The 27,775-nt window shown below is 45.6% G+C and overlaps 1 protein-coding gene across 8 annotated transcripts in view; it reads right to left on the reverse strand.

Annotated features, from left to right (window-relative positions):
• The window catches only part of AGFG1 (ArfGAP with FG repeats 1), a 559,380-nt gene that overhangs the window by 135,545 nt on the left and 396,060 nt on the right, over positions 1–27,775 (reverse strand). For 2 of the 8 annotated variants that reach the window (XM_085634550.1, XM_085634546.1), the window contains one exon: positions 6,228–6,383. In XM_085634550.1, the coding sequence (XP_085490676.1) occupies positions 6,228–6,383 (156 nt within the window). Of the gene's footprint in view, positions 1–6,209; positions 6,387–27,775 lie in introns of all 8 variants that reach the window. The other 6 variants (XM_085634548.1, XM_085634544.1, XM_085634549.1 and 3 more) reach the window with 3 other exon arrangements.

Raw genomic sequence — 27,775 nt, forward strand, 5'->3', positions numbered from 1 at the left:
TGGAAGATTTAACAATTGAAGCTGCTCAGTACTTAAGCCTGTGACTTAAGGTCCCTGTATGGAGGACTTAACAGCCCAAATGTGGATGAAGTTTGGCGTACAACTACATTAGTCAAGCCTCCCTATCCGTTCTGTGCTTCTCCCCCAGGAAGATGCTCCATCTGCTCTGTGTTGCTCTCTTCCCCGTGTACTTCCCCCCTACAAACTCCCTCCATGCTTTGTGTTACTATATCCCCCCTCTGTGTGCTTCTCCCCCTTTCACAATACGGCTCCAGAGTCCATCCTCTAAGTTATTACGTGTTAGTTGGTTTGTTGTATGCTTACCTGGTCTGGTGTCTTGTCTTGTCTCAGCTCTAGTATAAACATACCAGCCTTGCAAACTCACTTCTTGTACATCAGAGTCACAGTAATTGCAGGATTCTGTGGCCGTATTGTTTTCCACACAGTTATGGATTTGCCACATAATCCATCATGTGCAGATTTCCACCCAAAAAGTGTTTCTAGCCAAAACGGATCAAAAGTTACTAAAAGCCAGTGCATTTGTGCAAGCTGGGTGTACACATGTGCACATTGGTTAGCGGCTCTTGAGGTGGTGGCGGGAAGCACATATATTTGTCCATTATTTGGGGATCTGGTCTTAGATACTGCAAAAACATCTGATTGGTACTGCTGGGAGATAAAGCAGTCTACCCATGATCTCACGGTTCCAATCCTCATACACCCACCAGAACCCTTCATCTCGCTCCTGGGGTCTTTTGTGAAGCGGTCCTGGAAACGAGCAAGGCCCTGTGCAGCTGTGACTGGGGCTTGCAAGTGGGCAAGTCTAATGTGATGCTGCCAGTCTACGACAGAAACCTCAAATTCACCAGGGAAGTCATCCCCGGATTACCCAAAGTGCTGCACGTCCACACTCACTGGCGACGGTGTGCTGTAGAACAGTCAGATAGTAACAATACGGTCTATATTATAGTCGAATAGTAACAATACGTTCAGGAATGCATATCATTTTAAAGGAGCACACAACTGAATAATGGAAGGAAGTGACAGCAACAGAACGCGCACAAAACACCCACAGCCCTACAAGGAAACAACAAGGCCGGTCACGTTAGTCTCCCTCGGGCTAGCAACGATTAGCTGTTGCTGCATTTCGAAGCAATTGAGCTGCAGTCATTTTTTGTATTATTTTTTAAATAAGAGTGTGTGGTTTAAAAAGTACCTGCCTGATGTGTATTCGGAACTAGAGTGAATTTCCACAAAACTCATTTTCGCGCTTGTCTTAATTGCGTGCTGCCACTCACTGAAGTGCTTTCAACTTGTTTCAAGGCCAACGCGAGGAGAAGAAACACAATACCTGTAGAACAGGGAATTTAAATACATAATGTGCTCCGTGTCCAGTGCTTCATTGCCAAGGTAGCAGCAGTAGCAGAGATTCTGCCGAGACCCTCACCTCAGCTCTCAAAGACGGGAGAGATAGCGAGTGGGAACCGGTACCTACGAGAAACCATCAGGGCACGAGTCATTCAGCAGCCCGAAAAAATAAAGATCACAGCTTCTACTGGTAGGTCACCCGCAAGGTTACAAGGTGGTGGGGGCAGGTTCAATAGGTAGCGCTCAAAATAGGCGGGCAAGTCAACCTACGCAAGGGGCGTGGGGACCGGCAGTCCAAGGCAATCACCCAGAAATGCGTGGTTTGGTTGGTGCGCGCTCTTATCACGCTTTGGATGAGCAGGGCAGGGTGGACTGCGTTTTGATAAGCAGGGTGAATGGCGTCTACGCTGGAAAATAAGTGGGGGGATGCTGTCACCCGAGTGGTACTCTGACTCGTGCCCTGGTGACACAGCTGGCCAGTGTTGTGAATCACAGGCAGTCCGGACACAATCACACACATACATACACCGCATCACTATGCAATGGTTATCAGACAGTCCGTACGGCATGGTCTTACATACACATACGCACTAAGCACCCTAATGCAGTGCCACAGATACCCAGCAGGTATATGGTTCATCCTCTACAGACTCCTTAGCCAAAGCCTCCCTCCACCCTTTAGTTCACCCCTACTGTCCCATACCCCTGGATGGAAGATAACCAGCCCCGCCTCCAGGACACTGGGCCGTACGCAGCTGAAGTCACACTTAGTCTGTGTCTTCGGGAAGCAGGGGGGAATATGTAAGAGTTTTAATTAGGAGGAAGGCGTAAACAAGGGAGAGATTAGTAGCCACTCAGGAAGTTTATCAAGGTCTCAAAACATAAAGGAATCACACAGTCGAATGACCCGCTTCCTAACTGTCTCGGAAGCTTTTCTTCAACCCAGTGAATCACTGGAGCTACTACCTGGTGTCACAATATCTTCGGGAAGGGCCAGGAGTGTAGAGGGCTGTTGGTTTGCCACGATGAGGGTCAACAAGGGAACAACCGATGAATGGTGAGTAACACAGGGGAGCCACCTCCGCAGGATGAGGCGCCCCAATCAGTACACGATGATTCGGGTTGTGCCCAGGCAATCTGGGAACAGAGACTGGTGTGCATAGGGATGAGTCGCACCAGACACTCCAGATTCCAAACACGATGTGTTGCAAATTCTGCACCTCCCTGGTCAGGAGGCACAATGACCAGTGGACATCGATTTGGGTTGGACCAGGCAATTCTGGTCATATACAACGAAAAGTTGCAATTTCTTACCTCTCTGGAAATGAGCCACAACGTCCAGTGCACGATGATACAGGTTGCATCCGACCAGTCCAGTCACACACAAATAGTCACAAGTTCTGCTGAACCACATGAGGTAGAATGAGGCACTATGCAGGGTAAACACCACCGCCGAGGGTCGCAGCACCTTGTGACTCAAACACCACATGCAATGTGCATGCAGTCAGCGAGTCACCCGAAAAAAATGTGGCACGACCGATGAAACGGGTCACGTGGGTTTCCGCAACCAGTGAATCAGCTCACCACCACTAGATGCTTATAAGTGTCACAGTCCTCGCAGTACGGGATCCACATGCCTCAGATGCGGGTAAGATTTCTGGGGCTCTGCACTAGGCAATTTGGTCTCCAGCCACAAGTCTTAAGTCCACGCTCACACCACGCTACCAGTTTGGATTTAGTAGCTGAGGTGGGTTTTCGAGAAGGCACTGCTCTCTAGATGTCACAGGTAGATGGTGTAGGTCCCTCGGGGGAGATCTTTGACGTCCCTGAGATCTCCGGGAGAACAGGAGGCCTGCTGTCGGGACCTTCGAGAACATACTTCAGCAGGTACTCAGGCCAGTCTCTATTTGGACAGTTATCCTCCATGAGCACAAGAGTCCTCGGACAATGTAAACCATGCAGTCCTGGTACTCCGGTCCCCCACAAGCACATCTCATCTCTTGCTGTAGGATAGCACCTGTAGTTATACGGTGTGATTTTAGTGAGGCTATGATCTGGCCCCTAAAGACTAAGGGCCAGATGTAGGAAGCCAAATAGCAAGCGCAAATGCTGAAATTCGCAGAATTTCAGCGTTTGCGCTCGCTATTTAGCTGCTTGCAATGTAGGTAAGTTTAAACCTACTAGCAAAATAAGGAATCGCAAAATTGCGATTCCTTATTTTGCGCAAGCATTTAGAGAATCACAACTTGCGATTCCCTAAATGTTATGCTGGTAGGCATTGCAAATTGCGATTTTGCCTTAAGGAATCGCAAAATACCACCAACTTGAATTTGGTGGAATTTTACGATTTCATTTAAAAAAAAAAAAAAAGCACTTTTTGGCTTTTTACAAAGTGCCATGTGGAACACATACATGCCCTCAGGGCATGTATGTGCGCCACATGTGCACACATGCACATTTCAAAGGTGCAACAGGGTGTCCTCTTGGAACCCTTGCACCCTTGAAATTGCGCCCGCAATTTGCGAGTGCCTCTTGGAGACTCGCAAATTGCGGGCGCAAATCCAATTCATTCCTATGGGCCTCTTGGCCCATAGGAATGGATGGGATTCCTTGATTGCGGATCTCAATTTGCAATTCACAATTAAGGAATAATAAGGAATCGCAATTATTTTTGCAATTCCTACATAGCGATTCGGTAAAAATCGCTATCAAGGACTCGCAAAATTGAATTTACCTACATCTGGCCCTAAGTTTCCCAACCGATAATCTTCAATCTACCTCATTCGGCCGTCAAATGACAGCGGTCTGCTGTTATCGTGGGATACCCATGTTTTATGGCTGTGGATTGGAGAATGCACAGATGTGCTCTCCCCCTCCCCTACCCCTGGTGTCCACTGGAGTCAGACACCACGGTCCCGAGACCCCTGGAGCATAGAAATGGCCATATTCTTTAAGTGGCATTTCTAAGGGAGTTATGCCAAACCCCCCTATACCAATGGAAGAGGTTTGGATCTGTGAATACATTGATATGAAATATCATGAGGCTCCTCCACTGAAATCTTCAACATTGCAGTCTGAAGTATTGTCAACCATTTCCGCATATTAACTCATAGGCAGAGCAGGCCTCATAGGTAGTGGAAAATACCCTACCGGGGCGCACGTGCACTATTGCGCACCACGACCTGCGACTGCAGGAGTGACACACAGTTTCCAGCGCCAGTGGTGCCAGTGAGCCTGCCCGAGTCTGCACAGCAGACTAGACAAGGTTTTAACCAATTTGTGCCTGTCCGCATGCAGAAACCTGCATTGGAAGGCGGCACACACAATCAGGGGCACCATAGGTGCGGGTGTGCACTCACAGCTACCTACACTGGCAAGCAGCTCATGAGTTTACCCACAACGGGTACCAGTGCGCACCCACTGGTCTGCAGTGACAGATCGGCCCGTGTTTCAGAACATGAAACCAGCGCCATTTCCCAAACCGGATAGGAAGATCGTGCACACTTTCACACCACAGACGGGAAAGGTCCCAGAGGCCACATAAGAGAATCAGCAAAACGCAGGTGGAAAAATCAAAAAGTTCAGGGAACCGATAACTGAGGAGTATCAGGTCCACCAATGATAAAATGGGAAAATCTGACAGACGGTGGATAGATTTGTTCCCGATCCCAATGAATAGGCTGAGGCACCGCATGTCTTAACTTGACTTACCTTGAATGTTAAACAGACACCATGCATGACAGAAGTGGGCAATGCAGGATGATATCAAACATCTGTAATAATAGCGATCACTGACCACACCACTAGTGCCGCGGCGAGAAGAGGAAGGCAAACCAAGCAATACGAATTGTAATTGGCGACTCGAGCAGAACATTTGCAAACAGGGAAACACATTGGGCTCTCAGCATCAGAAAATACTACCTCACTGAGAGGGATCTGCACCACAAGAGCTAACATCGATACTAACCAATACCTTAGATAAGAAAGGGGAACGGTCACATATCATAACATTTATGCATACACTTAATTCAATTGTTTAAAGGGATCATAAGACAAAAGCATACATCTCTCCCCCACAACCGGCATAAAAACCGTACATTGGCAAATCTTCTAAATAGCTATTATGCGGTCTGCCGAGATACGGATATGGGAAAGTCATAGCCCATTTAATGGCATAGAAGGGAACAGACTGATGAAATAATGCTTACGTGCAGGTAGAAGGGATATGGAGTGTGTAACAAGGCAAAATTATAATGAAAATGTTGATTCATTTTATGAAAATGCTGATGTGACACTGTTTTGTATACTAGATTTGTTGAAAATCAATAAGGGACTGCTAAAAAAAGAGAGAAATCCAAATAAATAGTATGAGGCATGCAGGTTTTGTGGTGTTGGTGTTAGAGGTGAGGACAAACCAGTAAAGAGGATTAACTTGTCTTCTTAGTATGCCAATCTTTAACTTTACTTTTAAACACCATGCTTTGATCATATAAAATATAGCACATTCCTGTTGTGAAACGAAGTTTCTGTATTACTCGACATATACTCTAAAATAACCCAGATGAACAAAACGATTGAATATGTTGGTTTCTTCAGAAAAAACTAATTTTATTTGTTGGTCGTACGAAACATATATACATTGTCTTCTTTTAAATCCCTACCACTATTCTGTAAGCACCAGAACATTTAACTGGCTGATTCCCTTTGTCAGTGATAGTTAATATTACTCGAAATCCAAGTCAAGTATACATTTCTGAGTAAGAGTCTTCACATGAAGGCAAAGTAAAGATACATCTTCAAGAAAAAATAAAATTCCTGCGAAATACATTTATCAACACTACCTGCATGTATTAGATTACCATTCTGTTGTTGAGAAAAGGCTGCCTGCTGTGGGAAAGCTGCTTGGGCAGGAAATGCTGGCTGATGAAAAGTACCACTAAAACTGGTAGGAAGATTATAGGCAGTAGCAGCTCCAAATCCTGCAGGCATGCTCATAGAGGCAGTTCCAAATGACGCTGCTAGAAGATGGAAAAAAACAGTTAGACTAGATCTGTGAATGTTAAAGAGTATGACAATAACTTTGAGCAATGTCGAAATATATCTCGGTGGCACAGTTAAAGACATTATAGTTTGGCAACACTCTTGTTTACTGAAGATTCCATATCCCAATTCATTCCATCTTGACTTTGTCTCCCTCTTGCCTCCCTTTTAGCAGTTCTCCGTAGTCATTATCGCCCATCCAGAAATTTGTTGCATGCTTGACATAGCCAAGTGGGCCTTTATGCTTGCTTACTCACCAGCTAAATCCCTTTATTTTCCTTAAAACGCAGCACCGCTCAACAAGAACACATTCAAACTCGTATCAATTCACTTTCCTCCAAAGTTAAAATAATGTTAACCACATTCGTTATCACTACTTCCTTCACACCATTTGCCTGCTAGAAACATATCTCCTTTGAGGTAAAAACATAATGTGCACAGGTCAATGCTACATCATCATATTATGTGCTTTCATAGGCTAATGGAAGGACAATACTCCATCCCATTTGGTTATGCAGGTAACCTCAATCCTCGTTTGAGGCTCTTCCTCTTAACAAGCATTTGCAATGCAATAGGTCGCGCATTTACGACAGTTCAAGCTATTGGCATTGTAAATGACAATGCCTTTTATTTATGTGTTTTAAAACAGATGAATAAAATGCATTGTCATTTACAATGCCAGTAGCTTAAACTCTCGCAAATGCGCTCAACGCCCGTCCTATAAATTGTTTTTAAAAAAGCGATAGGAGAGAGTGTGTCCTGCCCCCAAATTAATATTTTATCTGGCATTGTTTCTGGGGTAGGTAGTTTTCTGACATTGGGTATGCTGGGTGATAAGATTAGATCTGCCTTTCTAAGAAAAACATGTGCCCTCTAAGAAAAACATGTGCCCTCTAAGTGTGGAGGAGGGAAAAGTGAGCCCCGGGGGCCAAACTGAGGTACAAAGTTTGCCTGACTCTGGTGGTTAAGGAGTGTGTGACCTCGGAATGACGGGACCTCTGTGAGGTATTAAGGGCCGCTTTCATGCAGTTTGGAATACGGTTACTTGTGAGGCAATGGCGCAGGCCCATCCCTCTGCGCAGACGGTGTTTTTCTGTTGTATTACCCCTGAGATGAAAGCTGGTAATCTGTGCATAGCAGGGAGAGCATTTATTTGTTGAAACGTACAGAAAAATATTTTTGAAAATATAAAGGTGCTCTGCCATGCGACGCATTTAGGTGCGAGGCTAAAGATTTCTTTGAGTGCAATATCTCTAAAAAAAAATATCAAACAATTAGATAGGCGGTCTACTGCCTTAAACTGGAGTTTTTGTGAAGAAACGGATTACATAATTTACAGATGTCCACTATTTTTTTTTGCAGTTGTATAAAGCGCGAAATCGACCTGAAGGTGTTCAGAGCGCTCTACATAAACACCAGTCACGTTACTCATTTTTTTTCTTTTTACCTCACTGGATGTTGATCCGACTCGGATACGGGACAAGACGTTGCAGGGTTGTTTAGGAGGTTGCCGTTTATGCTTATCTTTCCGTTGTGGTATGTATAATAAGTCACTGACAGAGCGCGAGGACGGGTGGTCCAAAGGAGAGCAGGAGGGGCTGGGGGAGATATGAAGAGGCACTGCAGAGGTATGCAGTCTCTCAGTGCAAGCTGAATACTAAAAATAAACAAGCAAAGCCAGGCGATGAAAGCCTGCCTCGCTCTGCGGCGCACAATGCACACGAAGGGCCGTGGTGGAAGTGGGTGTGCTGGGTTGAGTTGAGGATCGTTTGTTTCTAGCAGTCAAATAGCTTAAGGGGAGCTCTCAAACACTCCCAACCTCACTCGGGCAAATTTCAAAGGCTGATCTGGCACCATGCTGTTGTCAGGATGTGTGATCCAGCTATGGGGGGAATGACACTTTACTATAAACTGAAACTAGTATTGCTTCAAATCCACATCTGTACACTGATGCAATGCTACTGCTCTTGTGCTCAGTTTCCTGACTGTCTGTGCATGCGGATTCACGTCTGCTGGGCGCCATTGCCAAAGACGAATAAACAACAAAATTGTGCTTATGGACTAATAAAGGAGACAGTCTACCACTGCAAGCAAACGATCCAGTCTGGGTGGGCGGGGCCAAAAGGAGACAGGGCTGTAACAAGGAGTGACTGAAAAGCCTCACTTACAATGGAAAGGCAGCGTTTAGTATGCACGATGACGCAAGCCAATGGAAAGAAGGGGCAGAGCCTACACTCCACTTCTGAAATCTGCTTGAGTACAAGAAGCCTCGCAGAGCGAGCAGTGCATGTGCGCTGCAACGCAGGTCTGCGAGACCTAAAAAGTAGTCGTCTCCAAACTCCTAACCGTACCACACTTTTATTTACCTTCATTAATGCACAAACCTCCCTTCTCTCCTACAAAGTATATGTCTCCAAATTCATAAATGTATTAGACTTTAATTCACCTGAGTTAACGTACCACGTTCCTTCAATGACCTGTATCTTATTTCGTCCAACCACATGCAAAATCACCTCGAAATGAACATTCTTCATACATTTAACCACAACTAAATATTCCCTGTCCTTATATATTCCCAAGCACATCCTTGTCTTGACGGTTCTTATCTGCCTCTAAACCCAAAAAAGGAATTTAAGCTGACCAAACTGTGAGCACTTATTTTCACTGCCTTTATCCTATACATCTAATAATTCTTAAACACTAGAAATGTTTCGGCAAATCTTGCAAGACAGACAAATGTGAATTGAATGAGTTTCTGCAGAACAGTCCAAGATAAGATCTACATGTTTACAAACTAAGAATATCTTAACAAAAACATTTTCTTACAGTTTCGCCTGAACCTTGGTTATTTTGATTTCATCATAGCTGTCTATACAGCACCCTAAACAAATCAGAGACCATATCCGGCAACACAGCTGAAATAAAAATGTGTTAGCTATTGGAATGCAAACTCAACACAATATCCGAGTGCCAACAGTTGGGGGTCCGGAATTAATTTTAAAATGGGGCTATTAATCATGAGCCTGTCCGGCTCTCCAGTGGAGCCAGCACTGCTTTCACCTGCGCAAAACCACAACTTCAGTTTCCTATACATCTGCTGATGTTGTCAGCAAAAGGTAAATAAGGAATATGCTACTTACCAGTATGCATCTGTTCTTGGCATGTAGAGCTGCAGAGCCACACACTTAGGATAGTAGATCGCCATCTGGTGTTGGGCTCGGATGCTTGCAGGTTGTTGTTGTCTTCGGAAGTCGTCTTTGGTCACGAGATAGGTGACTCCTCCCTTGGGCTACAGTGCGCATGGGCATCCAATCCATCCTCAGAATGTTTTTCACCATGATGGGAAATGATGGAGTTTGTAAAAATAAAGAAAGGATGTCCATGTGTAATGTCTAAGTAAGACGATGCTGGAACAGATACAGGTCCCGGGGAGGTGGGTGGGCGTGTGTGGCTCTGCAGCACTACATGCCAAGACCAGATGCATACTGGTAAGTAGCATATTCCGTTCGAGGCATATGAGCTGCAGATCACACACTTAGGATAGACTATATAGCAGTGTCTCCCCTAGCGGTGGTCACCTCTATCAGTTGCAGCAGTTTGGAATGAAGTTTTAAGGACAGCCTGACCCACAGAAGCTTGTTGTTTGGCTTGCACGTCAACACAGTAGTGTTTAGTGAAGGTGTGTGTCATAGACCATGTGGCTGCCTTACAAATATCTTCTAAGGGAATGTTTCCTAGGAATGCCATGGAAGCCCCTATTTTGCGTGTGGAATGCGCTCTAGGGGGAACTGATCGTGTGCGTTTAGCCTTGTGGTAGCATATTTGGATACATTTAACTATCCACCTGGCTATTCCGGATTTGGAAATGGGGTTGCCTTTATGTGGTGGAGAGAAAGCAACAAACAATTGTTTAGTTTTGCGAAAACATTTGGTTCTATCAATGTAATAAAGCAGGGCTCTTTTAACGTCTAAGGTAAGAAGAGCTCTTTCAGCTACAGAGTCTGGATTTGGGAAGAACACTGGTAGCTCGACTGATTGGTTAAGATGGAACGGAGAATTGACTTTGGGTAGGAATTTAGGATCTTTTCTAAGAACCACTTTGTTACGGTGTAGCTGTAGGAATGGTTCTTGTATGGTTAAAGTCTGGATCTCACTTACCCTTCTAAGGGATGTGATAGCAATAAGGAACGCTACTTTCCATGTAAGGAACTGTAGTTCGCATTTATGCAGAGATTCAAATGGGGGACCCATGAGCCTTGTGAGAACAATATTTAGGTTCCACACTGGAGAGGGTGGTAATCTGGGAAGAATAATCCTTTTAAGATCTTCCATGAAGGCTTTGATCGCTGGTACTTTAAACAATGACAAGTGTTGTCGATTTTGTAAGTAGGCTGCTAATGCTGCTAGGTGAAGACGTATGGATGAGTACGCTAAATTACATCTTTGCAAGTGTAGTAAGTAGCAAATGATGTTCTGGATGGATGCATCCAGTGGACGTATATCATTGTTAGTGCAGTAAATGGCAAATCTTTTCCATTTCGCAGCATAGCAGGCTCTAGTAGTAGGTCGTCTGGCCTCTTTTAGAATATTCATGCAGTCTGGTGGTAGGTTGAGGTAACCGAACTCTAGGACTTCAGGAGCCAGATCGCTAGGTTCAGTTGATGTGGATATGTGTGTCTGATTTCTCCATGGTTCTGGGTTAATAAGGACGGGGAGAGGTGCAGTTTTTGGTGTGGAACTAGAGAGAGTTCCAGCAGTGTTGTGAACCAGGGTTGACGCGCCCATGTGGGAGCTATTAGTATCAGCTTGAGAGACTGTTGCCTGAGTTTTATAGATGTCTACCTGGACAGACCATTGCGCTTCCATTTCGAGATAAGACACTTTTGAAAATAAACTAGGAAGGATTCTCCTCTCTATATACCTATGCTGTCAGAAAATTGAAAGAATATTTGCAGCAACAAGAAACGTTCATACCACGATAAAAAAGTATCGTATGACATCTATAATCTATGAAGGGTCTTTTGTTTGCAATAATAATTGTCCTGAAGATGGTCTGACGGATTGATGCCACCCAAGACCGAAACGTCGACTCCATCATCTACTTCTACAATATCTGTTATTTACAGCTGATTATTTTCTCAAGAATGAGATATATCTCGGTTTAATATATTGGAATAGATGTTTTTTCATGAAATGTGGATATGATTTGACCCTTTTTTCATGATTTCTTGCTTGACCAATGGTTTACCTGTACTCCTTTTAACTTGATTTATACATAAAAAATATTTGTGTTTATTTCACAAAAAGATTTCCAGTGTGTGCGCTCTTTATATTTAACGATTGAATCAGTCAATTGATATCTTTGATTGGTGTTAAATTTGAAATACACCTGCCAAATAATTTCTTTTGAATTATACAACTATATAGTTTGTTTCAAACAAAAACCCTTGTTGGCACTTTTACCTTCTAATTTGTCTGCCCAAGCCCTCAAGGGTATATTGGGTCTTTCCCTTCATTTGTATCCAGCTACTACTGCTAGGCATTTGGTGAATACTCTGGGCGCAGTTGTTACCCCGAATGGAAGGACTGAAAACGGATAGTGTTGTCCGTCCACCACAAATCTTAGATACTTCCTGTGAGCAGGGTGCATGGGGATGTGAAAATAGGCGTCCTTGAGGTCTAATGCGGCAAGGAAATCGCCTTGTTTTAGTAGTGGGAGTACTTGTTGAAAAGTGATCATATGGAAATGATCCGAGTTTATGTACTGATTTAGGAGTCTGAGGTCCAGTATTGGTCTGAGCGTCTCGTCCTTTTTGGGGATTAGGAAGTACAGTGAGTATACCCCTGTACCCTGATGTTGTAAGGGAACTGGTTCTATTGCGTGTTTTTGAAGCAATGAGACCACTTCTTGTTTGAGGAGCGTAAGATGGTCTGGTGACATATAGCGTTGCTTGGGTAGAATGTGTGGGAGGGGGGGGGGGGGTAGTGGTGAGTTCCAGGCAGTAACCATACTGGATAATTTGTCTTACCCACTTGTCTGTTGTGATGGAGTTCCAGACAGGTAGGAACTGTTTGAGTCTTCCCCCGACTGGAGTGGAATGGTCTGGGGGGAGTGGAGGAAAGTAACTGTTTTGTGGCGGGAGAGGTACGAGTGTTGGTACTGCCTCGACATCGTCCCTTGGTGTGGTTTCCTCTATATCCTCCTCTAAAATATCTTCTACTGGGGGATGTTTGTGTAGAGGGTTTGAATGTGGAGGAGGTGTCTGCTCCAATGTTTTTGGAGGCTCCCCTGTAGAAGGTGCGTCGAAAGGAGCCACGTGGTTGTGGAGACTACAATGCTCCCATGGATTTAGCAGTCTCGGTGTCTTTTTTCATTTTCTCAAGTGCAGCGTCTACTGCTGGTCCAAACAGTTGTTCTTGATTAAATGGTTGGCTAAGTATAGTAGTTTGTACTTCTGGCTTAAAGCCTGAAATGCGTAGCCATGCATGGCGTCTAAGGAGTACACTTGTGTTTAATGCCCTAGAGGCAGGGTCTGCGGCGTCAAGTGCACATTTAATTGAGGCATTTGAGATAAGTTTTCCCTCTTGTATAAGGTCATTTGCCTGGGCCTTGTATTGGTCTGGTAGGTGTTGTATCAGGTCTTCTAACTGATCATAGTGAGCCCTATCGTAGCATGCTAATAGGGCTTGGGTGTTGGTGATAAGCCAATGATTAGCGGCTTGTGCTGCTACTCTTTTGCCCGATGCCTCTAATAGTTTGGATTCCTTGTCTGGGGGCGGTGTATCTCCCGTAGTTTGGGAGTTGGCACGTTTCCTTGCGTTAGAAACGACCAGGGAATCCAGAGGGAGCTGCCCTTTGATGTAACAAGGATCTTCTGGGGCAGGTCTATATTTTTTCTCAATTCTTGGGTTGAGTACCCTGGCCCGAACGGGGTCTTTAAATACCTCTGTGGCGTGTTTTATGACCCCTTTAATCATGGGTAAAATTTGAACCAACTTCTGAGACTGTTCAAAGGTGTCTAAGAGGAAGTCTTCCTCGGGTGCATCGGAGTGCATAGTGACGCCATGATAAAGTGCTGCTCTGTGTACTAGTTGTCCAAACCCCAGGTGGTCATCTGGAGGTGATGGTTTGGAGGGATATGGTGTAGGGTCAGGCATATCTGGTAGAGGGTATGCCCAGTCGTCCAATTGTTCAGTATCTGGGTTTGTGAACGGATTATTACGATCATCAGGATCACCCGGATTACCCCCTCCCCCTGGTCCTCATCATCATCATCCTGTGGGGGTGGTGTATGTGATGGAGATGGTAGAGGTAGTGGTGGTGTAGGCAGAGGGGGTGGGGTAGGAGGTGGAACAGGAGAGGAAGGAGGAATTGGTGATGTTGCCGAGTCCTCCTTCTTTATAGGAACTGGGGCAGGTGTTGTATCCGGTTTCCGTTTCCTACTAGGTACAGCAGTGACATGTCCAGTTTTTGGATTAATATAGATCCTTTTTTGTGTTGGATCTGGGTGGAAACGTTCTTGGTCTTGAGGAACAGACTTTGGCGTAGATTTTTTCGGTTCCGATCGAGGTTTTGGGTGATCGGTAGAGTCTTTAGCTTTAGGAAGTGTATTATAGTCCTTAGCCGGTGGTTTCGGTGCCGATGAAGGTTTCGGCACCGAAGAGGAGTCTTTGAGCTTGGGAGCTTTCGGTGCCGGTTTGTCTATGGGCCTCGGTGTTTTCGGTGCCGTAGGTGCCGGAGCCGGTTTCGGTGCCGAGAGGTCTTGTGTCTTCGGTGCCGAAGGCACAATGATATGTGGTTTGCTCGGACCCGAGCCAGTGGAAGGCTTGTGTTTCTTCGGAGCCGAGCCCGAAGGCGGGGTTTCTGAAGGGTGTTTTCGGTCTCGACTGGGGCCAGCTGGCAAAGTCTTGACCAATGCCTTTGGTTTTGGAGGAGTTGGGGTAGGAGCAGTGTTAATCACGCGTTGCCCCGGAGTAATGGGGTCGTCTGAGTCGTCTGCTTCTGAGATAATTTGAAGTTCCTCGGAACCTTGTTCCGGGACATCGGGACCCTCATCAAAGATGTTCTCTGGTTCAGGGGCTGGTCTGTGTGCCATGATATGGCGTCGAGCTCTTCGATCCCAAATGGTCTTTTTGGATCGAAATGCGGCGCAGGCTGGACAGCTGGACTCGTTGTGTTCCAGCGAGAGGCACAGGTTGCAGACCTTATGATGGTCACTGTGTGGGAACTTTACTCCACACTGGGGGCATTTTTTAAACTGCGTCCTTTCCATGAGCCGTAGGCCTTATGGCACGGATAGGTCCAATTGCCCGCGTCGACGTCCGGAACCGGTCCGATGAATTCGATGTTGAGTGAAGGTGCCTCGATGTAGTTTTGTAAAAGTTTTTCGCTTCGAAAGCTTGTTTTTGAAGTTTTCTACCGGAGTGGAAAAGTTACATCCGAACCCAACGGACAAAAACAATCTGAGGATGGAGTGGATGCCCATGCGCACTGTAGTCCAAGGGAGGAGTCACCTATCTCGTGACCAAAGACTTCTTCCGAAGACAACAGCCTGCAAGCATCCGAGCCCAACACCAGATGGCGATCTACTATCCTAAGTGTGTGATCTGCAGCTCATATGCCTCGAACATAATGTAACTAATAAAATATGTTAGAGGGTTGGCAATTCTGACCTGATATGGATGATGAGCTTAAAAGGGTCGGGTGAGCAAATATAGTGGAGTAGTCCATGTAACATGGAAAATCCGCGCTGGTACATGCCTCCCAAAACTGGCACTCAAACCGCAATTAATGTGGCCAACCTCAAATTAAGAGCAGGGTTCATAATCTACAAACCTCGTATAAAAATGAGAAGAAATCACACGGCAAGAAAGAGAAATTAACAAGTGTTTACTTATCTTGAGTTCTACAACTAAATGGTGGCATTAGCTAGATGCCTTGCAGAGAACATAAGAACAAAGTTTTAAAAAACCTTACTGGATGACAAACTTAAGTAACAATATAAAAAGCACAAATCTAAATTAACTCAAATGAGTTCCCCTGATAAAGTAACAGCTGAAGCTCAATGATGATTTTTCCAGTATTCGTTGCAGCAGTGTGCAATGAGATCTCTTCTCCCTGAACAACATTTAGATTACAATTCACAAACACAGCCCAAAAAATATAATTGGGTGTCTCAAATATAATGTTTGCCCTTGGGCTTTATCACATCCTCCACAGCTCACCAATCTTCTAAATACTCCCACTGACATTGTAAGCCCTATGACAGAAGAATCTCACTATAATGTGGCTTCCAAAAGGAATCAGAGGATTGGCTCTTCCATAACCCAGTTCATTTCACTTAAAACAAATTAAGAGCTTCAGATCAGCCTTTCTGCCCACTGGTATTAATTGACCTCGTTACCGCCAACAGTAATAGTAAAAGTTTAAAGCATATATGGCATAGTACTATACATTGCGGCTCTCAGGGCCGGCTCTAGGGCGGCGCGACCGGTGCCACCGCACCGGGTGCTGGCTTCCAAGGGTCGCTGTTTGCAAGTTTATTGTTATTTTAAAGCACCTGCTACTGCTGCAGCCTTGGTTTCCTCCAGCAATTTCCCGGCAACAAAAATATGTCAGGATAAATCCTGTGATTAATGTTCTTCCTGAAGAGAGATCGGAGTTTGGTTTAATTGTGGTTTTGACCCACTATAAAGTAGTGCAGAGGGTTAATGTTCCTGTTGCAGAAAACAAGTACTGAGCAGATTACAAAGTGCATAGAATGTATGTAGGTCAGTGGGTTAGTCCTTTTAAAAGGGACATTTTGTTACTTGCAATTTATAGGTTAAAATCCTACTATAGGATTTGAATTTATAAATTGCAAGAAACAAAATGATGTCTCTTTTAAAAGCAGTAACCCACTGACCTATTTACATTCTATGCACTTTGTAATTGTACTCCACTATTAACTTTAATCGAAGAACTGCATGCACCCTGCAAAGTATAGATTTGAGCAAAGAGTAGTGTCACAAAAAGGATTAATTTAGGCAGAAATCTATTCTCATTATTAAACAGAACCCCCAACTATGGTATTCCTTATTAATTCTGAGTTTGTGCTTCTCTAGACCAAGCAATAATAAACTATACTGCCTACCAGTATGGATGACATGTGGCTCCTACACCTTGTAGTCCTCTGCCTTATGTAACATTTCCTATACGCTGAGTTACACACGTATGATTGATTGTGTGTGTAATGCAAAGTGCTCTGACACCCTACACTGGTATGAGTGGCAATATATATGTATCTGAGAGAGTGTGCTATATATGCATAATAGAGATAGAGAGCAGTTAAGGAGACTTGGACACTGTTAAAGTGTGATGCTGAGGGAATCCGTGGTGGAGGTGGTCATTGGGGGCACCAACAAACATTGTCGCACTGGGCGCCACCAGCTCTAAAGCCGGCCCTGGTGGCTCTAAAACACTTTAAAACAAAGATTTGGTGAATACATTCTTCATATTATGCCACAAAGATCCACATATCTTATAATCTCCTTTCACAACGTTTTTCTACGGCAAAAAAGCGCTCTTGCTCCCACTCTCCAAAGCACCACTATACAGCCTTCATCAATGACATACACTATATTAGTTTATTCACAGCAAACTAGACAGTTGTTTCTTCCCTAAACCGTCTACTCTTATGTCTACTGAACATAACATCCCCTTCTGTTATCAGATGTCTCGACCATTTTCAGACTTTACCACGTTCTTCTATTTCTGAAACCATGCTTTATTCGCTTAACACCCCTCCCCCCTTTATCAGTGATGGGACGGCTGTTGCAGTCAGTCCTGTTATATCTAAGGCATGGATGTATCTATTTTTTAAGCTACAGTCTCGGATGAATGGAAAAAACGACTTCGTAGTGCCAGTATTAAAAAAAAAACTCCCATGATCTTGCTACCTTTTGTCCCATTTCTCTACTCCAGTTTCCTCCAAATTTCTGGATAAACGCATCAGCTCTTGCTTATCACTTCATATTAACACTTTACCTCTTCTTGACCCTTTTCAACCAAGCCTACATATACTCCAAAGCACCGAACCTGCAATACTTTTGGATACTGATGAGCCAAGGATGATGGTACATTGGGGGGAGGGTGCGATGCCTTGATCCTCCTCAACCTATCAACAGTCTTTCATACGGTGTTGTAGTCCATTACTCGAACCCATCACCAGGCTTGCAGTATACAAGGAAAAGCTCTAGCTGGCTTTTTTTCATTTCTCTCGCATCGTTTTGCTGACGTCCTCCTTTGCATTCTGAGTTCAGTCTGCCTCCTGCAAGTTCCTGCGGGGCTCTTTGCCGAGTCCCACATTGTTTAATAACTATGACCTCTCTTGTTCATATTATTCACTCTTATGGTTTCCCACTAATGCAATACGGAGATGACAGCCACCTAGTTCTATGGCTAGACAGTAACCATTTTTACTTTAGGCAGACAGCAAAACGGCAGCAGTTTAATTCCTACAGATGGACAGCCGTGGCAGTATATGCATGCGCAATAATCATCTACGCACATCCCCAAATATACAGAATAAACGCTACCTCTTTTTAATCAAAGCCCCACTCCTGCTTGGCACACTAGAAGAGCAATAATCATCTCATGCTCAATTCTGGTAAAACCAAGGTGATTGTGGTAAGAATTCCTCATTTAGTATGGTTCTTAGCTTCGTGGCCCAATCTGATTAAAGGCGTAACATCAATCACACAAAAAGTGATGGAGGAATGCTTACAAAAAGTCAGCCACTGGAAATCGCACTGAATGATATTCAGAGCGATTTCCAGTGGCTACACTTTTTGTCAGCATTCCTCCATCGCTTTTTGTGTGATTGATTTTACACCTTAAATGGCCAATTGTTCAAAAGGATCCAAGCTGCACCTCGCTGATGTGACTAAGAAGGCTTTTCACAACACATAGATTTATTTTAAGGAGGGGCCGGAGCCATATTAGGCCCCGGGAACCCAATTAAACTGAGCGAGCCCACGCACCCCACCCGAGCTATTGTAGGTCTCTGGGACCCCATCCCCTTGGATCAAAACTAAGGTTATACTGAGCAAGGTTGTGCAGCCCCCATCCCGAGCCTAAAAAGGCCTTTAAAAGGCCCTGTTGACCGGGTTAGTTCACCCCCAAGCGCTCTGGTGTGGGAGAGTGGCCGCCCTGATCGTCCAGAGCCTCCACTGGGTGAAAGGCCGGAGAACAGCAATTCCTCATCACCAGGGACGCGGATGAGGGTGGCCCCATCCAAAGCAGTAACAAAAGGAAGCGACCACCACAGCAAGGACGAGGGTGATGGCCAACATCACTACAAATATGAAACTGGCAAGCCGGAGCTGGCGCAAACATATATACGGCATACTGTACTGAGACAAATGAGATCAGGCCCTGTTGTCACAACTAAAGTGGGAGCATGGTGAGGCAGCCCAGAGGAGCCGAAATAGGCCGTGCGGAGCCGTAAGCGGTTCCCAGCTGCAGGCGGAGGTGATGCCGGAGTTGAGGCAGCGTAGACTTTGGGAGAGGCTCCAGGACCCCCCGGCGGCAAATTTGTGAAGTCCCATCAGAAGCAACACAAACCGAAGCGACGGCCGCAGCGGGGCCTAGCACGAGTGGCCGCATCACTACAAACATAACACAAGCAAATCGGAGCCGGCTCAAATATATATGAGACATAGCGCATTGCGTGCAATAATACCAGGCTCAGCAGACGCAGATACAGGGAGAGCCTTGTGTGGCAGCCCAGAAGAGTTGAGGCATACCGTGCAGAGCCGTAAGCTGTCCCCAACCACAAACAGAGGTGAGCGGTAGCATGGACTTCTGAAAGGCTCCTGTGCTTGGGGTGGGGGGGCCATCGTCGGGGCACATTGCCGTGCACAGAAGGAAAGGCGAGGCGAGCCCTGGTAGGTCCTGCCTGAACACAGTAAGATCCTCGAACAACCAACGACTACGGACGGACCGGGGACTGCGCCACGAGTATCCTAGAGACAAAAGAGGGCTGCAACCGTTGGACGGCCTGTCTGCCGTGAGAGCGGGAGATCAGTGCTACCAGAGAGGAGCCGGGCCTGGGAAACCCAACTGGCCCGAAGGGGCACACTGCCCTAGAGCAGACGGTGGGGACCACAAGGCCGACTCTGGGTCTCATACAAACTCCACGCGGCCCACCAAACCAAGAAATGACAGGCGGGAAAAGTGGATGGGCCTCACTGCAGATGTAGCTAGATACGTTTGCATGGCAGAAAGGGGCAGAGATACAAAAGACTGCGACGGACACAGTCCAAACACAGTCCCAATCACCTATGGAACACCTGGATCTCATCCTCCACAATATTATGGTAGTCCTAAATAACATATGTACCTCGCTGGAATCGAAACTGTACTCCGTCTCCAAGGGGGTCTCTCTGGTCAGAGCTGGTATACGCAATATGGATGCTAGAGTCAAGGAAGTGGAGAACTCAACTCATTCAGTAGTCAGTGACACCGCTCAATTAAAACAAATCAGTGCCCTACGAACCAAAAGTGACATACTGGAAATCCAACTAGATGACTATGAAGGCAGGGCACGACAAAACAATGTACGTATTCTTGGAGTACCCGAACGCGCAGAGGGACCAGCGGCAGACCTATTTGTAGAAGAACTAATCACGAAACAGCTACAGGCATGAGGCCTCTCAAACTACTTCTCCATTGAAAGAGCCCACAGAGAACCAGGGGGGAGGGCGAAACCAGGAGCACCCCCCACCGCCACCCCAGGACTATACTGGCACGAGTCTTCAACTTCTGGGGCAGAGACATTATTTCACAAACAGCCTGTAGTGCGCCGCCGGTCAGCTACGAAAACAGCAATATAACTTTCTTTGCTGGCTTCACACTAAAGGTACAAATACTACGATGCAGTTTTCTGGAAGTTAAATGGGCTCTAAGGGAAAAAGAACTCAAATATGGCATGTTATTTCCTGCCAAATTAAGAGTGGAAGCGGAAGGCAAAACGTTCTTTTACTAACCCCGAAGAAGCATGGGAGTGGTTGGATGGATGGCGCAAATTTGGAAATCGTGCACTTACTGGTAAACGATTAAAAAAGACATGAAACCATCAAACAGCCAACACTAGAGATATGAGCTCTGCGGAGGATGAAACAAACAAAATCCAAAATGAACACTGAGAAAATGCGGCAAGGCCTTAGGGAGATGCTGTGGATAAGAGTAATGCGAACCACTTGACCAGTTAAGGGTGACAGGCACTCTGCAATGTTGGGGAGGCAGGAAGTTCATACACCATCAAGCAGGGAGGCGGGGAATGAGACAGTTCATTTTAGGGGGGATGTTTCAATTCAGTCTTTACAGCAGTAGGGGGAGAGATCAAACACACTAAGAAACACATTCTATCCACACAACCCAAACAAATAAAAAGGGCCCAAAACAGAGGAGCGGGGAGCCGCAAAAGCCAGATTATATGCAAACACAGGAATCCTACCACACACAACAGATAACAAAGAAGGGGCTACACTGAATCCTAACCTGGCATGTAAACGGATTGGGAGACAAAACGCAAACGAGAGATAGTATTCCAATTTATTAAACGTCAGGCACCAGATGTAGTACTATTACAAGAAACATACCTGGTGGGCAACACCTGTAAAGCTCTGGAAAGATGGGGGTATAAACTAAATCATACACGTGGGGTTCCCCTCGGGATCTAGAGGGACTGGTATACTTATGAGCAAAAGCTGTCCCTTCATTATACAGAGGATGTGAATGGATACACCTGGCAGATGTACGGCAGTGGCTGGAACGAAGGAGGGGAAACCTATCAATCTACTGTCAGCCTATGTCCCGCAGCAATGCAGAAAACGACCCATCCAACATCAGCAAAGTCAGCCTCGACCTCCCAGTGGGGGTCCTCCTGTTGGGAGAAGATCTAAATAGGACACTACATCACTAGGTGGACATGCGCCCCCCCTTCCTTTCCCCACTGACTACACGCATGAGAACGTTCACTACTAGCAGACTTTCTCTTTGCCCTAGGCCTAATTGACGTGTGGTGCCACCTCAAACTCCAAGTGCTACAATACACGTTTCACTCTGGTGCTCATAACAGCCAGTTGGGCATAGATTACATGCTCACACTATCAAATGCGTTCACTACTTCAGGGAGGCAAAATATCTGGCCAGGGGTATATCCGACCACTCTCCCATCCTGGCCAGGTTTGCATTGGACACACCCGCCAGACGGACAACTCTCACTCTCAATCTGTGGTACCTGAAGGTTCCACATATCAAAAAAGAATTGCTGTAGCACACAGGCACATACTTCAACAAAAACGCTGGAACAGTCGAACCACCCCAAACACTCTGTGAGGCATTCAAAGCAGTAATTATGGGCCAGCCGCTCTCGCTCATAGTAGAACATAGAGAAAAGAGAGCAAGAATAGAAGCATTGGAGAAGGAGATCTTGGAGGAAGAGGTGAAGGCCATAGACTGACAATGAATCTGCTAGACATACCATAAACATCAAGCGACTAGACTAAATGCAGCTAGTGACAGACAGCTAAAGCTAAGCACAGGGCAACCCAACACAAAAAATATATGAAATGGGTGACAAGGCAGGCAAATTGTTAGCTTGATTTGAAAAGCGCAAACAGACCCTTCAATTGGTGCCAATACTGAACATAGACTCTGATGAGACCTTGAGAGATCCACAAGAAATCGAGGCTATTGCAACTCATTTTACAAATCTATATACGCCTGTGACCACAACAACAGCAGACTACTCCCGAGAATTACTAGTAGACATCAGATTTGTCACCCTATCCCCCAAAGATCGAGTAATTTGAGGGAGACCTCACTGAGGATGAACTGCTCTTGGCAATAAGAAGTGTACAATTCGGGAAGGCAATGGCGCCTAACGGCCTCCCAATAAAATTTGCCCAGACGTGGGTCCCTTACTCAATTTGCCACTGGATTCAAGCTAGCCTGACTAATGAGGGGTGTTACCCCCAAACCGGTCCCAGGATGCTTGTTTTCGGTCCAGGGAAGACCTGGCTTGGCAGTTCGGGCTGGACTGTTCCCATGAGGCACAGGGTCAAGACTGATTTGCATATAGCTGGGTCTGAACAGGGGTGCTAAAGTGAGCTAAAGAATGATGATCGATTCAACCCAGATCTGTGACTGGGGGTGAGTGTCTGAATAGTTTCAATGCTCCGTCCATCATCTACTTGTGTTTGCCCTCTATGTATTAGCTTCTGTGGATTTAGGAATGCTGCCGTCAAAAATATTTTTCGAACAGTCATGTTTAGGAAATACCACATGAATACGTTGGATATTTGTATTTCATCACCGCTATTCATTGATTAGCACATTGAGTAAGAATACAGCAAAGAGCATCTCAAAGTACACATGATTTTTTGTTTTGAAACTAAATGAAAACTGGCTGATACTCATACAGCAACAGTGAATAACAGACAGATTCACTATTGGTTTAAATCACGCTTTTCGGAGGCGTGGCCAAGATGGCGGCGGTGGAGGACGCATAGATCGGAGCTCCTACCTGCCGCCCGCCGAAAACAGCATCACCGGGCCTCCTCGGGGGGCGATATTCTCCCTGGTGAAGGCAGCTGAGCCCTGCTGGTAGAGGGCTCTTGAAGCGGGCCCCTTAACCCCGCGATAGCAGCTGGGTGCCGCGATATCGGAGCGGCCTTGTGGGCGGCCTGGCGGCCCAGTCTCTCGGCGCTGCAGGGGGCGGCCTCTCCTGGCAGTGAGCCGGTGTTCCGGATCATCGGGGCCAGCCTCTCTTTGCCCAGCCGCTGCCCAGCCCACCGCTTACTGACTCCATATGAAAAATGGCTTATTACCCGCACCTCCGACAAAAAGCTTATTTCTGACCTATATAAGCAGCTGCTACTGAGCACCACTCACACTTACAACGCAGGTCAACTACGCTGGGAGCGGAAATTGGGACGGTCCCTTAGCCACAAAGAATGGGAAGGTATCTACCACAGAGCACGGCACTCGGCATACCACATAGGCCTCACAGAGACACTGACTAAAGTAGCTACATACATGTATTACACGCCAGAACGCTTACACCACTATGACGCACGACAAAGTGCCCTGTGTTGGAGGGGTTGCGGGGAGGTCGGCACACTCACACACCTTCTATGGAGCAGCGATGTGGTCTCACATTCTAGATGAGGTGGACAACCGCTTTGATACACAAATCCCACGATTCCCTGCGTATGTCCTATTGGGCTTAACCAACCCTATCACATATCCCCTAAAATCTAGAAGGGGTCGGTTGATAGCGATCACACTGGGGGCAACAACGCAGAATATTCTTGCGCACTGGCATTCCATTCATCCACCAACACACTCCGGATGGCTGCAGAGGCTTTGGCGGGTACTGGGCATGGAAAAGCTCTCCCTCACTCTTGCGGGCAGAGGGTCTGAATTTCCGGAGCTGTGGCGCCCTTTCTTGACACTACTCACGGCTGAATTCAGAGAATTGACATGCCCTCGTTATCTCAGACTTCTCCGTCTTGCTGACACACAAGTCCCGCAAGCAAGACCCTCCCGCCACCTCAGGCTGCGCGCTGGCCCCGGGGGCATTCTTCTTCTCCCCCCCCCACCTTTTTTTTCCTTCTTCTTTTCACCGGTTCGTGGACGGGCGGGGTGGGGGGGGTCGGTAGAGTGGGGTTTTTGCGATTGTTTCATGTCCTTTATCCCCACCCTTTGTTTCTCTTTGTAGACCCGCTCCAAGCATCTTAATTTTGTAATGTTCCTACTTGTGACACTTGATGTCCTTATTGCACTGTTTACAGGGAGCTGGGGGTCGCTTTGTTGTTTCTTTAAAATTAATAAAAGATTTAAACCATAAATCACGCTTTTCCCATTAAATGTTTTTTATTCCCTTTCGGTAATGACACTTGAGTCCTGTCTGTTTTCACTTTTAACTACACCCACTAAGCCCGGATGTTTGTTTTTATGTGGCATTGTACATTTTAAAAAGTATTACTGCTAGGAAATCCATAATTCCTTACGTTTGTACATAATATGAAGTGGTGCATTGAATATAGCGGTTAATTTTTACAGAATAATAGCTATAATAGGAATACAGTTGGCATATGACACTTTATAGCGTAATTTGCACATAATGTACAATGTTAGCACATGTCACTTTCTGTAAAATCTGTAGGTATTTTACTTTGCGAATGTTGTAGAGGCTGTTATAATGTATAATGTTTTTCTTTTTTTGTTGCTTATATGGTTATTACAAACCGAATAAAGCTTTTGAACTGAACTGAACTACACCCACGTATGACGCACTGCAGGCTTTGGATTAGTAACAAATGAGCACTAGGAATGGCTTAGTTTCTGGCTAGCTCACACGAGGGGAAACATCGCGACTTGAAGCACTATCGGGTTACAGTTTACTTGTATACACTTGGGTAAGCTTGATCTCCTTCGATTTTTAGGTTAGCCTCATTGACACAGTACTGCACTGACATCTTGCAATTTGCATGATGTTTAATTTTTTTACACAGTCGATACTTCAAAAGAATCGCTAATAGGTATGCATAAGCCACACTGGGGGCAACACCACACCATTATAGTTACAGCAATTGTTCAATTTATTTATTTTGATTTACAGTTTGGTTACATTGACATCTCTTGGTTGCATTCTGATCAAGCCTTTGGGCTTTTCAGCCATTCACAAGGTTCAAACTCCATTGTTCACATTTCACTGGTGGCATGTTGTATTGGCATGTTTTCTGGGTTGGTCACCTTTTAGGGCTCCTTAAGAGGCATGTTGAAGAATTGAAGAACCATGGTCAGTTCATAGTCACTTTTCTTTGGTGATATTACTAATGCATTTTGGGTATTGTAGTCTAGTGAGACTAGTTTGATTTTAACACTGACTATAGGTCTTCTCTTCTATTAGAGAATATATGCTGTCTTGCTGGCAGTGGGTTACATCTTGTGATCGCTAAATGTCAGTCCTTTAGATATTAAACATTTCATTTCTACTTCTAGTTACCCCTGATGAAGGGTACCACACCTGAAAAGCATTGGGTTTTTGTGAAAGACTTATGGACACACAGTTCAGAGTAATATGCTCTTCTAAAAAGATTTACAAGTGTGCTGTCAACATTTGTGAACAATTTTGATGTCTACAATAAACTGGATTAAAAACTTAGCAAATTTGGAACACCAGCAATTCACTTATGTTTGGACTCTGATTTACGTTTGATTAGTTTTGAGTACTTGGAAGCTTTAGGGCAATGTAGTGCCTGCTGGTCCTAGAACATATGTTCTAGTTTTCTTACAATGTAATTGGGCCAGGGTGGAGCACTCTTAGAGCATGCACAGAAAGATTGATTGACTGTTCAAATGTGTTAAAATAATTTTGAATACATTGGATGTTTAATTGAGTGCATTATGACCATTTGTTCTATGATTTTCTTGTCCCCACCATTTGGTGCCTGAAGCCTGGATCGCATGACTAGGTATAGCTGGCAGTTGGTCTTTGTATATTGCTGCCAGGCAGTGAGACAAAGGGGGAGCAGGTGTTGACAGGATAGGTCATCAGACTTGATAGGGGGAGAAGCGGTCACCTACCACACTTCCCCATCACAAAGCCTTTGTCTAAGTGCACCCTCAAAGGGTGTGACACTAGCCTTCTGTGCCCCCAAACAAGGAGGGGTGCAGCAGGGAGCAGTAAATTCCAAGCACCTATTCCAAAACCTACTCCTAATTACAAAGCTGGCACCTGGTATAAAAACTGGAGCGGTACTAATCAATAGTGGAAGAGGGGGAGAAGCAGAGGTCCATTCAGCTTCCAAACTACACTAGTTATCAATCAGTGTGGGGGGTGGTGACTGAACCACAACGGTCTCAATGCCAGAGTCTTCAGGCCTATAACTCAAGCAGGCAACTGTAAAACATCATAGGTTGTGGAGATAATATAGGACAAAGGTTTAAGCTTAGCTCTAAACCGTCCTCCGGAGTACTCCTGCATACCACTCCAAGCGAATGGCATTTGAAGACTGGTGAGTGTATCCAGACAGTCTCCCTCTTGGTGGAGGTTACTAAGTCACTTGGAGAATGGGACACCCATGTGACAGACCCAATGATGATGCTATCCACCAAACCACAATAGCGGAGATCATATAACCGCAGACTGTGACCGTGTAATTGCGAGTCTCCAAAGAAAAAATCTCTGAGACTCTGGCATTGAGTCTGTTATGATTCATTCATTCCCCCCCCCCCCTTATTGATTGATAAATGAATACTGGACCTTCAGATCCAACTCTTCAGTACACCACTGGACCTGTGAAGGACTCAGAAGGACTGCTGTGCAGGAAGGACAGCTACTCTCTTGCCCTGCTGTCCTGCTCCCTGAGTGAAAAGGACTGGACTTGCATTGTGAACCCAGGACCACCAAAGTGCCTCTAAGGGCTAGTTGGCTGGCCTCCTGATCAGAGTTCAGGACAAAAAAAGGCTCCAACCACCTTGAACGGAACACCTGGACTCAGCATTCGATGAGTTCTATTCCCAAGTGGTGGCACCCCAGTCGTAGACCCTTGGAAGTGGGCCTGAAGGTGGTTCAGCCAGCCCAGCTGTGGTCGTACGAGCAGAACCGACGCAGTGCTTTGCATCTCCCCGCAGCCACATCAAAACCACTGCTGTGTGACACATCCCCAACACAGGACCTTGAATCGCAGCCCGCAGCTTACTCAGAACGACCGCTGCTGCGTGACACTTCCTCGATGCAGGACTCCACATCACAAACCTCTCTCCGACGGCATCCTAGGTGACAAAGCAGGATTTTTCATCACAGACTGTAGCTCCCTTGGAACCACTGCTGCATGACGCATCCTCTACGTTGGATCTCGCAGCACTCCACAACCAGGATTTAAGTTACTTTGTTCAGTGTGCATAGCTTGGTCCATGTATCTGGCCCGCACTCCATCGTGGGCAGCCTGAACTTATGACTTTGTCCCCCTTCTGGCACAACCAAATAACCACAGTTGGCGCTTGGTGTTTCTAGGCACTAGTTTCACTTAAATCTTTAAAATTGCATATCTCCGGTTATGCTGATTGGATCTCTGATATTGTGGTCGCAATTTAATTTATGTAATTTTACTCTATTTTACTAAATTGGTGTGGGATTTTTCTAGTGCTGCGTTTTCACTATATTACTGTTTAAAGTGTTGCATAAATACTTTATACATTGCCTCCAAGTTAAGCCTGACTGCATTTCTGCCAAACTATCGGAGAGTTAAGTACAGGGCAATTTGGGGTTTGCTTGTGTTTTACCCTGACAGAGATTGTGGTTGCTATTTG

The sequence above is a fragment of the Triturus cristatus genome, chromosome 11 (assembly GCF_964204655.1).
Source record: "Triturus cristatus chromosome 11, aTriCri1.1, whole genome shotgun sequence".
NCBI lineage: Eukaryota > Metazoa > Chordata > Amphibia > Caudata > Salamandridae > Triturus > Triturus cristatus.